Source organism: Marmota marmota, unplaced genomic scaffold (assembly GCF_001458135.2).
Source record: "Marmota marmota marmota unplaced genomic scaffold, marMar, whole genome shotgun sequence".
In the NCBI taxonomy this organism is placed as follows: Eukaryota; Metazoa; Chordata; class Mammalia; order Rodentia; family Sciuridae; genus Marmota; species Marmota marmota.
In genome coordinates this window covers 3,532,624-3,547,618 of record NW_026000075.1, presented here as the reverse complement: position 1 = coordinate 3,547,618, position 14,995 = coordinate 3,532,624, and the positions used below count along the sequence as shown (strand labels likewise).

Here is a 14,995-nt window from a genome sequence, read left to right as displayed (position 1 = left end):
CCCCCCCGCCAGGTCTTGTTGAGTCTGTTCAAAGCTGGGCGTGGTGAAATGCTGTGCTAACCTTGCCGCTCTGGATGTGCTGTTTCTCTTGGCCTGGGCAGAGGCTGAACCCGTGGCCTGTGCCCACTTGCCCAGCAGGTTTTGATGTTGGTTGCTGAAAGAGTTTTTATTTATTTTATTTTGCACTGGGCACAGTTGTTGTTTAAACTATCTCAAATGTTTTGGGAGAGTATTTGCCTGTGATGAAAAGAGATGGATGATTTATTGCTTCGATTGTTTTAAATTAAAAGCTATTCTCACAATCTGAGGTCTCTTCATGGCTCTTGTTTTTTTTTTTTTTCTTATTTTGAAAACTGATTTTGCTACTGATGGTTCTCATCCATCAGGGGGACATACTGGAGACAATATGACTAACTTCATTTCTTAGATTTCTTGGTGTGAACAGGTAGCTTGAGTGGCTGCTTGGTCCCTTCCCAAGGTGGAACGTCAGTGTTGGCACACTGTGCAGGAGGAAGGGGCTGGAAGGGAGGGGTCTGAGGTCTTTAAGTCTTTCCCTGCTGGATGCTAAGTCACTTAGGGAAGTAATGGGACAGACCTTTCTTTGGGTTCTTGACTCTCAGTTGTATAGTGGTCTCTGTAAGGCAGGTAAGAGCAGAAAGGACATGTATTATATCAAGAGACTTCATCATTTCTATGACACCACATTTCTAGAGTATATGGGTTTCTTATTGCTGCTGTGACACAATACCACAAACTTACTGACTTACAACAATACATTTATTAAGTTAGAAGTCTGAAAATGGCTTATGGGAATAAAAATCAAGGTTATCAGCAAGAAAGCTGCAGGAAGCGTCTATTCCTCCATTCCTGCTTTTTCCAGCTTCAACTGGCTGTCTGCATTCCCTGGCCCCTCGCCTCCTAGCAGATTGGCATCTGTCCAGCCTCTGCTTCCATTGTCATGCCTCCTTCCAATGACTTTCTCACCTCCCTCTTATAATGACCATTACATTGGGCCTACTCAGATAATCCAGAATCCTCTTTCCATATCAAGACCCTCAGTCACATCTGCAGAGTTGCTTTTACCATGAAAGGTAACATATTCACAAGGCTTGGGGATTAGAATGTGGAATTGGGTGGGGGCATTATTTGGCCTAACACATAGGGCATGCTGTTTAAAAGTACTTCTATTTACTGGGCATGGTGGTACATACCTGTAAGCCCAGGGCCTACGGAAGCTGAGGCAGAAAGATTGCAAGTTTGAGGTCAGTTTGTCTTTGGTAAGCATTTAATATCTAGAAATGCAGTCTTCTTACCTGTGCAATGAGCATAACAATACTGAGATGAGTTATGTAAAAAATCTGGCAATTTGGTAGACTCAGGGCATTTTTTACATCACTATTTTATCTCATCTAGCATTTGGACTCTAAGGAGGTTTTGATCCCTTGTTTCAGTCTAAAAAAAATTTTTTTTTAAATCAAAATATACCAACATTGATGACAAAAGTACTTTTCTGGAGATTATTCCATTAAGTCAACGGATTCATTATATACCATGGTTCAAATTCAACAAATAGGAAACATCTATGTTGTAAACAAACCAGATAAGGTCCTTGTCAAATTTCTAGCAGAGAGACACAGATGACAACATAAGAAATAAGTAGATTATGTAATGTTATAGGATCTTGAATGCTATGGAGAAGAGAAACCACAGATTGGAGTTAGCGGGTAAATTTCAGTATAAGTAAGGTACTTAGAAAAGTCATTATTTCTAGGTGACATCTGAACCAAGACTTGAATGAAGTTCATCCAGGTGGATACTTGGGGAATGAATGTTGTTGGGAGAGGGACTAGCTGATGCAGAGGCTGCACAGTGGCAGCACATCTGGTACGTCAGATGAGCATCAAAGGGACTGGCATGGCTGGAGAGAAGGGGGGGAAGGGGAGACTGTTAGGACAGGAAGTCAAAGAGGAGCCAACTCACCTGGGCCGAGGAGGCCATCGAGGGCTTTACTGTAGAGTACAATGGGGAACATTATAGGGTCTTGATCAGAACAAGACCTGGTCTAACTGAAGTTTTAATAATGATCTTTGTTTAGACCAGATGTTAGGAGGGCAAGGGTTGATGCAGGGGCTACTGTGGTAAGCCAGGTGAGAAGATGGTAGCTCAGATGGGGGTGTTAGCAGTGGAGGCAGTGAGAGTGGTGAGATTCTGGATGCATTTGAAGGCAAGACCAGCAGGACTTCCTGATGCATAGGACATGAGGATGAGGGAATAAGAATAGCTAAAGCTGACCCCAAAGTTTTTGTCAATCAAATAGGAGAAGGAAGGGTTGTCAAAGTTGGGATGCTAGTGGTGGAGAAAGATGATCGGGAGTCCTGTTTGGGCTGTATAGAGTGAAATGCCTGTGAGACTTCCGTGGTTGATGTTGAGTAGGAAGATGGATACACAACTCAGAATTTTGGAGAAGAGTTCTAGACTGAAGATATAAATTTGGGAGTTGTTGACATTTAGATGGTAGTTGAAACAATGAGACAGGTGCAATCACTACTGGAGGGAGACAGGAAGTAGAAGAGATGGAGACACTGAGCCCTGGGCTACTTCTGCATAAGAAGTCGGGGAGCAGACCAGCCTGCAGGGGAGACGGACAGGAGCAAGTGCCAAGGGAGAGGAAAACCAAGAGAATGGTGCCTGGAGTAGAAGCTAAGGGAAGCAAGGGTCTTGCAGAGGCGAGAGCAATCAACTGATAACAACTGTGATAGGTTAAGTAAGATGAAGACTGAGGATCCGCTGTGAGACTGATAAACCTGGAGGGCATCAAGATCTCTGTGGGAACAGTTTTGGTGAAGGGTGGAAGGAGAAGGTTGAAGAGAGAAGGAAGGAGGGGAATTTCAGGTGATAAATGCCTGCAGCTCCTGAGGGTTTCTGCTACACAGAAAAGCAAAGAAGCAGATAATGAACGACAGGGGAGGCAGCATGGGATCAAGAAAAGATTTTTGTTTTTTTAAATGTGAGAAAAAAAGATGGACAAATGCAAAACAAACTATTGAAGATGACAAAAGAGAGATGGAAGGATTTCTGGTCTGATAGTCTTGAGCAGTAAGAGGGATGGTATCTGGTGCCAAAGTGGAGAGTTGATTTAGCCAGGGGCAAGGAAGTGGGAAGAAGGCAGAGACCAAGAGTGCTGTTGAGTCTGGGGCCCTTTCCTCCCTGCTCTAATTTCTCTGTGAAATAGGAAGCCAGGTCATCAGGGGAGAAGCGATGGGGGAGTTTGGAGATTTGAAGAGAGGAGAAGGTGTGAAACAATATTTAAAAGTTGAACTATTTTTAAGCTTTTACATTTTTTTCTATTTTAATGCAATTAGTTTAATTGGTGTTAATTCTGAAAATTCTATGAGATTAGTGAAAGTCATCCATGAGTTTTGGGCCCTTGTCTCAGTTTCACTATAACTTTTGCTAGTGTGAGTCTTCTTTTGCAGCCATTATTTTCTTTCTTTTTTTTTTTTTAGATTCGTATGTAAATTAATGAGTATGTTTTACACACATTTAGTTAAGGAGTATGTTTTACACACATGTATATGCATAATTCTGCACAAACACTGGATCTGTAATAACTCACTTCATGAGTGGATCCCAAACTTTGAAGGATGAATACAGATAACCCCATCTCCAAAAAATTGAATTTTTGGAGGTACCTCAGTAGACTTTCCTTCAGATGGCATATAATATGTAACTCGTAAAACATTGCTTTTCATGCTTATGACAAAGAAACCTAAAAAATCTATTAAGATAATCTTACCTAACATTTGTGGATAGTTCTCTTTTTCTTGATATCAACTCAAACTAGGTGAATAATTTTTAAAAATGTGTAACAGAATAAGTCTTTTATTTTTATTTATATTTTCTTTTTAAATTTATATATGACAGTGGAATGCATTACAATTCTTATTACATATATAGAGCACAATATCTCATATCTCTGGTTGTATACACAGTATGTTCACACCAATTTGTGTCTTCATACATGTGGAGCCTAGTTTTGCCAGGTGAAAATTTGCAAATCTAAATTTGTCAAGAAATTTTTTTTCTTCTCTCCATTTTTAAAATAGCAAATTTTACTATGAGCAATGTTAGCTATTCTCTTAGCTACTTCTCTCAAGTCTACTTTTTCCTGGTAAGTTTTTGTAGTTTTTAGTATTAGATGTGAATTTTAGTCAGTCTTTAATCTGGGAGTCTTTAAAAAATCTTGAACAGTTTTTGTCTGAATTCTTTGCAATAATATTAACCACCACGAACTGGATAAAATTAACAGGAAAAAAAATGGGATGTGGGTGCCTATTGGGGTTAAATGACAGAATAGAAACATCTGATCCAGGACTTTGGCTTGTGGCACATTTCAGTAAATACTAGTTCCCTGTCTGTTTCTCTTTCAAAGTACTTGGGCAGGAAGGCTCATCTCCACCCATATCAACTTGGGTAAGTAAACTGAAGTTTGGGCCTACTGAGAATCAATAGTTTAGTTCTACAGGAAAAATACTAGAATTAGTCATCAGTTTCCAAAATTCTGATACATGAATCTGATTACCAGATGCTGTGGGGTGGGGGTGGGGTGGGAGAATTGGGTTTGATCCCCAGCACTGTAAAAGAAAACAAACAAACAACAAAAACCCCCAAATACCAGGAAGCATTATTTATTATGCTTCTAAGTTTTTTTGGGAGCCGTAAAATGCGTATTGCTTTAAGGATACTTGAAAAGAATTACAAAGAATTCTTCAAACCTTGGGCTGCTTCTTACATACACATGAAGAGGAGGAGCTATTTCAGAAAATTAATATAATTCATGTTTAAAAAGTGGAGGTCAGAGACATGAGGGAGGCTTGAGTTATCATAGGTCTGAGAGAAAGCCCTCAATTCACTACTAGAGAAAGCAATTTGACTTTATACAGCCCAGCAGTGAGTCAGGAAGGAAAAAGCACAACTTGGTTTTATAGAGGAAAAGATGGAATGCCACCAATGTTAAGTGCTGCCAGTGATCAAAAGAGGGGACAATAAAAGAGAGAGAAAGGGGTGTTCCAACCCCTGCTCCCACCACTCTCCTCATCAGAGCCCAAGGCTCCCTCCATCACTAACCTGGCTGGTGGAGGATTTCATTTGTAAACATCCAGGGAACAGAAACTAGTCATGTAATTGCCATCCCTCTTCTCCTTGGGGACAACTCTGCCCTTTACTGTGCTCTGGGGAGCCCCTGTCCCACTCTACCCTGATCTCACACCCCACTGGTACATCCCAAGGTCTCCCAGGGCTTCCCTGCTCACACCCCCTGCATCTTGACTGCACACTAAGCTCATACCTGCCTCTGCATCTCAGACCAGCTATTGGATCTGCCAGGAATGTTGTCTCCAGCTTCATTTGTCTGTGTCCTTGTTCAAATCTCAGCCTGATGTCACCTAAAAGAAAAACTTTTCTAACAACCTAAAATGAGGGAGCTTCTGCCCACTCATATACCTCATTTGCCCTGTTCTACCATGGGGCAGTGGAGGCATTCTTATTTGTTAAAGTATTTGCAGGTCTCTTTACACAGAAATATCTCTCTCTCTCTCTCTCTCTCTCTCTCTCTCTCTCTCTCTCTCTTTTTAAAGAAAGATTGATTTTGTTTCTTCACCACTGTATCTCACACCTAGAATAGTGCCTGTGTAGAGTCTTTACCCAATTATTGACTGACTGCCTCCCCCCAAGAAAGACCCTAAAGTGAAATACATTTTAATACTTTTATTCTAAAAAGGTCACAAATTTCAATTTCAGGTTAAATAGTATTTTAGTCTTAAAAAATTAACAAAGGAGGAAGGTTTTAAAGTTTTGTTGCATATCTAAAAATGCATTCCTGATTTCCAGATATCTCATGCAAGATCATATGCAGCGATAGTCAATAAAAGAACCTTTTAGCCAGTAGTACAAATTGGATTCTATTCAATTCTAAGCAATTCTGATCTCCAAATTCCATTTTGAAAGATTCCTGAAAAGACCTTGAAGCCACAAAGTTTATTGGAAAACATAGTTTAAAACTGCACAAATATAAATACAATTTAATAATGTGAAAAAGGGAAGGCATGCTTCCAATAATAGTACAAAAATACTACCTTAATATTTTGGTACTTTGCAAATAATAAGCCATCTGAGTAAATTAAACACATCGGTATAAGAGGTTATTTTTACAGTAGTAATTTTATTTCAAAAAGCAATGCAGAGAAAGACCAAGATGAAGACTTCATACCTAACAGAGTTGTGCTATGATACATATTATTTCACTAAATCACAGATACAGTATCATGTAGTATGCCAATGACTTTTAAATTCCTCTTGTCATTAATTTACTATAGATCACTTAATTTGGGTTGGTGTTAATTTAGAAACTCAATGTAAACATTTAAAGTTGTTTTTCTTCTGTGTCGTTTAATTCAGCTTGAAAATGAAATTCTAAGATTTTAAACATTATTGAGCATGATGAGGAAGCATCACAGAATTTGTCTAAAACAATGTTTTTAGATTAGACTAGATATGCAATAGTCATAGATATACAAAATATATAGAAATGTCTTTTCTAAATAGTTAATAAATGCTTGTTATAGTTTGTAAAAAGTTTACTAAATTAATCAGTTTTTTTTTCAACCAATGTAAACAAATTTGGGCAATGAAAATGGAGGGTTTGGGTTAGATGATATATGGAGAAAATGAAATAAAGTCAGTAAAATCTAGGTTTGCTGTATTTCCTTGCTACTGGTAACATAGTCAATCGTGAACACATTTTTCACATGGAACAATCCTTTTATGATATCCATGCAAAAATATCATATATATCAGTGAAAATGCCAGATGTGCAAATGACCTGTGTATGCCTCTTTGTCCTTTTCGTATCACACCACTTCCCTCACCAGAAAAATTTGAAGGAAAAAAAAACCCCAAAAACTAAAAGCAAACTATGCACATTTATCATTTAGAAAAGAATTGTTTCACTTTTTTTTTTCCAAATCTTGATATTATTTCAGGGCAGGTTTTCTAAGTGTCCCACTGAGTGACACTCTGCAACATTAGGAGTTTAGTTTTCTCTTGCAGAGAAGGTTCTGAGGAAGCAGTTGTGAGACAGGGACACTGGTTTCCAGAGTGTGTTATTTTAGATTTCTGCAGAGGTTGCAGGCATTGGAAACTTGGTAAGGCAAAATGCCACGTGAGAGGTTGTTGAGCTTCACACTTTGATATTTGTTTCCCTTTTAACTGTTCAGTGCCTCCTGCCATGGTCTTTGCTCTGTATGTGTGGGGTTTGGTCTTTGAGCTTACATGTGTCGGGGGGGATATCAGTGTATGATGTGGGTAACAACTTACTAACATAAGACCCCATTGTCTTACTGAGCTTTTTTTCTCTACTTCTGGTCTCTTTTCAAACAGGGGTTACAGACAATGGCAGAGAGTGAGAAGATTTCAGAGTTGATTCTCAGTGACTGTGAAATCACTGCTTCACTCCCAAACTTCCATGCTTTTAGATCTATTGGTCAAATCCGTTCTCAAGGGACAGGGGCCCAGGTAGCTCACCTACCATACACATAGGGCTATGTCAGAACAAAGCCGATACTCCACACACCTCATGTGACACTGTATCATTTCTAAAGTGACATTTATGGAAATTAAGGCCCTATGTCCACTTTGCCTTATGATGATTTTTATGTGTCTGGGCATTTTTCTAACTTCCCTGCATTACTTAAAATGCCAGTTTTTCTAATTTTCTGAAACTTAAAAATTTTTTAAAATAAATTTTAAAGAATTTAGAGCCCAAACCTTTATGTACTGATGTAATGAACACGATTTAATTGAATAGCTTGCAGACACATGGATTTGTTCCAATTTGGTTCTGTTGTGCCCCAACTGGCTGTTAAGAGAAGCATTTGGATGTCTGCACCCAGATTCCTCAGAGCTTTAATTTGGCACCAGCTGCAACACTGCACAAAACAGACATGTGAATATCTGTCAAGTTCAATGTGATTGTATGAAATCAATCTCAGGGATAGGATAAAAGCCAAAAGAAAAACTGAAAAACAAATTTCGTGAAATTGCTCTCTTGTTCAGGAGCAAGGAAAAATAAGCTAACCTATGAGACTTAATCATGCATGGTGAAATTTACATTCAGTAAAGTTATCTTGCATGCTTTGGTTAATATTTGAGTAGGCAGATTTGTAAGTACTAATGCATGCGATATTTTTGTACCTGAGGTTATATGTTTTGCTTTTTAAAAATTGCCTTTTTACAAACTTTTGCCAGAGTTCATCTCTGAACACTCAAAAAATATATATGTATCTGCTTCTTAGTTCAAAACAGTTTAATTTCAACCAGTTCTGCAAATACCGAGACAAGAGGGAAACTGTACAGTAAAATCTGAACAGGAAATGAATTTGAAATTGTTTTACAAAGTTGAAATTATGAGGGTGGCTGTTTATTAATTTCTAAAACAAGTGGGTTCAAAAGATGGCACATGAATTAACCCTTCAGAACACCCTGCTTCTAGTATGCACCTAGAAGCATTTCAAGGTGGAGAAGAGTCACCGCCACTATCAAAACAACAAAAAGTACAGTCCAGTCTCTTGGAACTGATTCAGGAACAAATGAGGAAGGGACACAAAAGGACTATCTTGTTTTAATCTATTTTCTCAAGGAGCCCCAAGTGGTACTAGCTACTATGGTGTTCAAATGTTGCTTGTGTGGCAAGAACACACCAGAGAGATTTATCTATGTAAAAATTTAGACGTGGGCCCAAGATTGAACACAATAGGCCTCTTAACGTGAAAGAGGAATAAACTCCTGAAAGCGAACATGTTCTGGACTCTTGTACCCAGTTGTGCGTCACGCCTTTGCCATCCTGGTAGAAACCCAGACTGGCTGAGAAGGCACATTTCATAGTTCTCCATTAAAGTTCCCTGGGGATAAGATCTGCCTTTCTTCCAAGAGCTTGTGTAGTGCTCTTGAGAGAAAGGACAGAACCAGAATCGCTGCAGTTGGCTCAGTTAGAGGACCCTTTGCTTTTCCTCTTTCGGTCCCCTGCCTCTCTTTCCCAGTTGAGATCAGCAGCCATAGAGATCCTCTGCGGGAAATGGTCGTACTTTGAAACTTAGCAGAGATTGCTGGGTCTCTCTGCCTTTGCATTCCATTTCCTGGTACAGTCAGTCTCTGAAAGTCATCTCTATGCAACCGAGTGGCCATTGTAGTAAGTGGGTGCCATCCTCCAGGGCTCTTAGCCATTGCTCATTGATTAAAAAAAGCAGCAGCCTCAGAAGGGAACCAAGGACATCCTATTCTTTCAAAATGGAAATAGTAATTTAAGTGACAATTTCCTGCCATAAAGATGATGCCCCAAACTGTTGTCTTAAAAGAAAAGTATATACCAAGAAATATATGCTATATGTAATAAAGAGTATTCTAAAATATTGCTAACTTAATTTTTGGTGGTGTTTTATTTCCATAAATTTCCACTTGCTTTTTAGTAATGGTTTTTACTTGATTTTTGAAAAATGCAACTTTTGAGCAATAATTTTGGTTAGTTCTGGTGGACAATAGTAGATAGGCTGGCATTAAATCCCACCAAATAGTTTGCAAATTGCTAAATAATGGTAGGAGTGGAAAAATTATCAACTCTCCCCTATAATAACTCCCTGGACTTTGAAGTAATTTTGTTTTCCAATAGCAAAATATAATTTGGGCCATGAAATTTGTCCCCACCTAGCAACAATCAAATTAAACCAAAACACCCTGCATTTGCTTTACTTTCGGGTTTTAAATGGTTACTGATATCTTGTATGCACTAAGCAAGACTGAGAGCCAAGCACATCATTAGCGTTGCAAATTCAGTTGCAGCTGAGAGTATAGAATGGCATCAAAAGCAGAACAACTGTAAAGTTTGCTTTGAATCCTTGTTCTGAGGCTCCTAATGGACTCTGATGGATTCAAGTCAGCTGACCAGTGGGGGAGTGCACCGAGTTCCTGAGGAGGAAGGAGTAGCAGAGAATGGAGACTGCTCTACCTGGAAGGCAGCTACCATTGGCTAGAGATCGGCCCCAATGGTCCTTCTCAGACCGAATTAATAATTTCTCAAATTCTAAAGAATGCCATTCTTGAAAATATTTTTGAGATTTATTTGCTGCTCAGACTGTAGAGAAACAAAGGCCAAGACTGGGCTGTCACTCCTGCCCAAAGGTGGATGCTGAATGCCTCTGCTTCCTGTTGCCCAGCTGGAGCCAGACCCACTTGAGCTTCAACAATTGCAAAACCTGGCACTCCCCATGGTGCCCTGCCTCTACACCTCAAGGACTTCTGGTTTCATGCTAATCTGAGGCCCCTCACAACTCAGGGACTCCAAGGGGACACAGAAGGTTCATACTTGAGCCCTGAGTCTACTCTCCTCTCAGCATGTGGGCACATTTCCCCCTCAGCTGAAGCTTGTTTTCCAATTAAACTGTTTTGACCCCAATTCTGTCTTGATAATTATCGTCACGAGTGGAATGAGCTACTACCAACCCAAACAAACCCATGAAAAAAAACTTGAGATCAGACTGTCTTGAAACAGTTTCTGGAGGAAGGAAGGAGACAAGGTGAAGAACAATAGGAAAATTCACTGGGTAAAGTGATATTTTGCTTAGCATTTTGCAAATATGTTTTTTCCTAATTATTTAAAAAATGTATCTATCAAAATAATTATCAAGCCTCAAATACACACAAAATACTCTGAAGAACTAAGTGGATGGTAACCAATTAAATAAAACACTACTGCCAATAGAAAATTCCTGAAACTTGCTAAACGTTTAAAATAAGAGCCAAAGGGCCATGCATCTTTCATATGAAACGGCTGACATTCAGTGAGGTTCAGTTAAAAAATGTTGATCTTCCATTACAGTGCAAGAAGGTGAAGAGTGCAGATCACCATGGAACGAAGGAAATGCATCCTTTTTAGGGAAAAATGTATTATCACTCTTAAGAAATACCATTTAATAGGAATAGTTTAAAAGGAATTTTGTTATGCAGGGCAGTTAGAAAGCTAGTAAAATATGACACTTAAGCAAGTTAATGCAAACTCAATAGGAATCACGGTATCATCACTTGATAGCTTTCCTCCTGCAGAGAATGCATGAAGAGACACAATCTGGTCTCCAAGTTCATACAGTCCCAGAAAGCATGTGAATAAGATCTGTGTTTGCACATTTAACCCTATGTCATGTCTGCTTTAAGAAAAAACACTCCTTTGAAACCCTACACTATGAAAAACTATTTTCCAGGAATTATTTATTTGGTCCGTTGATCTTAACAACTCTGAGTTCTCAAATCTTTCCCCCCCCAAGTTAAAAATTGGAGCAACGAAACCAAACTCCAGCAAGGCATACATAAGATATTAAAGTGCATATATACAATCCCAGAAAAGTTTTGATTGGGAACAGCAAAAATTTCTAGTGCAAAAACTGCTTTTGCCAGCAAAGCTCCCTCTCTGGAAACAGGGCTACAGTAAAAGTTAAAACTGGAACAGGTTTAAGCAATGCCTGTCTTTAGTCGAGTTAATATATGTGCATGCACCAATGGCCCAAACTATGTTCAGTCTTGCAAAAGGGGGAATTTCAGGGGACAGTTTAGGAACAGTCAGAATTCCCTGATCTGAGGCAGTGCTTTCTTCATGGGTCCTGTGAACATCTTCCTCAGATGGGCTGGCAGCTGCAACTGGGGACCCCACCAAACAGGATTTGCAATATACTTGCAACTTGTGAAGAGTACACGTAGTTTACTTTATCTTGGTTTGTCTTTAGTCTCTCAATTCTTCTTTGGAACCTGACCTTGACTCTATATACAACATTTTGTGCTTTTGGATCTGAACAGAGGCTGGGCATTGTCTGTAGGCGTTAATTCCCTTGGGTTATGTGACCATGGCCTTTTGAATATCTGATTTATCCTTTCGGAAATTCATAATAAAATAGTTTTTCATTTCTCAGTACAATAACACGGGTGAGGGATTATTATTCTTTATTTTTGTTTGTTTGTTTGTTTCCTTCAAGGATCCAAGTTGAAAGCTCTTAGGAGGACATCCAGGTCGCCTAGATTAGCTGCCTGGAAGAGCTCTGGTTGGTCCATCAGAGACAGTGCGATTCTGAGGGCAGCCCAGATATTCCCAGAGATGGCGGGATGAGGAACTTGCTGTTGATTCCTGCTCTTTCTTTGCAAACTGAGGGCAGTGAGAAAATTGCTGACTGCTTCTCTAAGAGGGCAGAAAAACAGACATTTTAAAATGCAACAAATTTCAGAGTTTGCAAACTTAAAAAAAAAAAAAGATTGAGTTATTTTAAATTCAATCATCTCTCTGTAGAATTTTGGATGATCAGATGAACAACTTTCTGATTCTCTCATTAATCTTTTCTGAACAATAATTGCTAAATATAGTGGAATCACAAAGAAGAAAGAGAAGCAAGTTTCATTTTACAAATGCCGCTTGGGAAAGAAAGAAGAATAAAAACCTTGCTAACTCATTAGTGAATTTGATTTTCTCCTACTCCAGGAATGGTTTGAAGATTTAATCTATTTGCAGATGGGATTGATATTACTAAATTTTAAGAGGAAAAATATGGCTTTACTCAGAAACAAAGTGGTTTAATCTTTCCTATTTGTGCTAGAAATATGGAACGCAGGTAGGGTGAAGTTGACTTGATTAGCAGAGCACCTGGGCTTATAACCTAATTATTTAGCTCCAGACAAATTTCTCATTTTCCCTTGAAGTTCAATTTCCCTCAGTGTGTCATCAGGAGAATAAAAGTCATTTTAGAACTTTGTCCTGGGCTGCAGTTGAATCAATGTATACAAATGTTTTTATTATTAAGATCAATAGTTCTCAAAGTATGGAATGGGGAGCCTAGGGGCTCAATGAGGTCAAAATTATTTTCTTAATAAAACTCAGATGTGCTAGGTGCAGTGTACATGCCAGTAACTTGGGAGGCTGATGTAGGAGGATCATGAGTTTGAGGTCAGCCTCAATAACACAGTGAGGCTCTAAGAAACTAAGTGAGACTCTGTCTCAAAAAAAAAAAAAAGGGAGGGGGATGTGGCTCAGGGGTAAAGTACTGACAACAAACACACAAACAAACTGAGATATTATTCGACCTTTTCACTTCCATCTTCTCAAATGCACAGAGATGGAATTTTCCAGAGACTACATGAGGTATGTTGTCCCTACAGACTGAATGCAGAAGTCAGTCAGTCAGTCTGTCTTCTAGTAAGCAAGTTATTAAAGAAATTTGCAAAAATGTAAAACACTGCCACTATTTTCTCTGACCATAGTTTAATTTTGGAAAATAATTATTTTCTTGTGAAATGTTATTTATGTTAACACGATGACTTGCTATTTTTACTTTTTAAAAACATTATTTATTTGTTTTTGGTACTGAGAATGGAACCTTGGGACACTCAACCACTGAGCCACATCCCCAACTATTTTTAAAAAATATTTATTTTGGGGCTGGGAATGTGGCTCAAGTGGTAGTGCGCTCGCCTAGCATGCGTGAGGCCTGGGTTCGATCCTCAGCACCACATACAAAACAAAGATGTTGTGTCCGCTGAAAACTAACAAATAAATATTAAAAATTCTCTCTCTCTCTCTCTTAAAAAAAACAAAGAGGAAAAAATATTTTATTTAGATCTGTGTTTGCAAATAAAAATATTTTTAAAATTTAAAAATATTTATTTTATTTTATTTTGCTTAGAGCCTGGCTAAGTTGCTGAGGCTGGCTTTGAACTTGTGCTCCTCCTGTCTCAGCCTCCCAAGTCACTGGGATTACCAGCAAGCATGGGGACTTGTTATTTTCAAATGAATCTTTAAAAAACTTCATTTTGATTTATAAAACGGTAAATACTGATAGATATAGCTACATAAATAAAAGCCCTTTGGGATTCTCAGTAATTGTTAAAAGCTAAAAGCGACCATGAGAATAGGAATGTTGAGAATAGCTGAGCTAGATGCCATCCAATCCAGGACTGCACTGGTACCAGGTCTGCCTTCTGTTCTGCCCTCTGCAGCGGCCCTCTGTCACTCCAACCTTGTATTATGTGTTTGACAAACTAACTGTTGCTGAGAGTAAGCATGCCATTTTAATTTATATCTGCTTTACTCTTCTCAGAATCTTTTCACAGACTTGATTTTACTTAATCCTGGAAGGTGGCTATTGAACGTCTGGGAAGAACCTTTGAAAGTGTGACTGGATTTCTAATTCCAAAGCACATGGCCTAGGCACTAGACTCATCTACATTGTTGGGTTCGCCTGAGAGTAAAAGGCCACTGGGAAATGGAGCTGTATGCAGCCACCTGGGTGATCCAGTGGAGTGGGTGTCCTAACCACCTCTTCTCTGGGCCCTTGGGCTCAAGAAGAGGATCTATAAATGGGTGGGTATGGGGAGGCCCTTTCTGGTCCCTCTTCCCAGGGTGGCAGCTCTAATGACATGTTTCCCCAATCCCAGACCTGTAAGAGCCTGTGGGGAGGAAGATCCCAGAGCCCTCATTTATAAGCTGCTCTAGTCTCTGTCTGTGGCTTTCTGTTCAGAGGGATTTGGAGAGTGACAGAAGAATAATTTACTAAGCTCATCAAGCCACTCCAGTGTGTTTTCGTAAAGATAGTCTAAGCCTGTTCCTTAACTTGTGAGCTCAGGATCCTTTGGGGGGACTCTGACTATTGCACATGTATCTGTATGAATAGCTTTCCAATGCTCCCAGATATCTGTGTGAATAATTCCAATTGTCTGTGGATATTGTCACCTTCAACAAAAGCTCCTTCATTTAAAAGCATTACTCACTTTATAGTATCTTTCCCTCATTATACGAGTACTAAAAATACTACTCTCGAAGGGGATGGTTTCTTTTTTTATTAAAAAAGGGCCCTCCAGCAGAATAAAATAGACATTATTATTGATATATATATATATATATATATATATATAT

General features: G+C 39.0%; 1 protein-coding gene across 20 annotated transcripts in view; it reads right to left on the bottom strand.

The window, feature by feature from the left end:
* Window positions 1–6,200: 6,200 nt before the first annotated feature.
* Window positions 6,201–14,995, bottom strand: part of Pex5l (peroxisomal biogenesis factor 5 like) — a 228,469-nt gene continuing 219,674 nt past the window's right edge. For all 20 annotated transcript variants that reach the window (XM_015494335.2, XM_048814237.1, XM_015494330.2 and 17 more), the window contains one exon: window positions 6,201–12,271. In XM_015494335.2, the coding sequence (XP_015349821.1) occupies window positions 12,067–12,271 (205 nt within the window). In that variant the 3' untranslated portion in view covers window positions 6,201–12,066. The remainder of the gene's footprint in view (window positions 12,272–14,995) is intronic.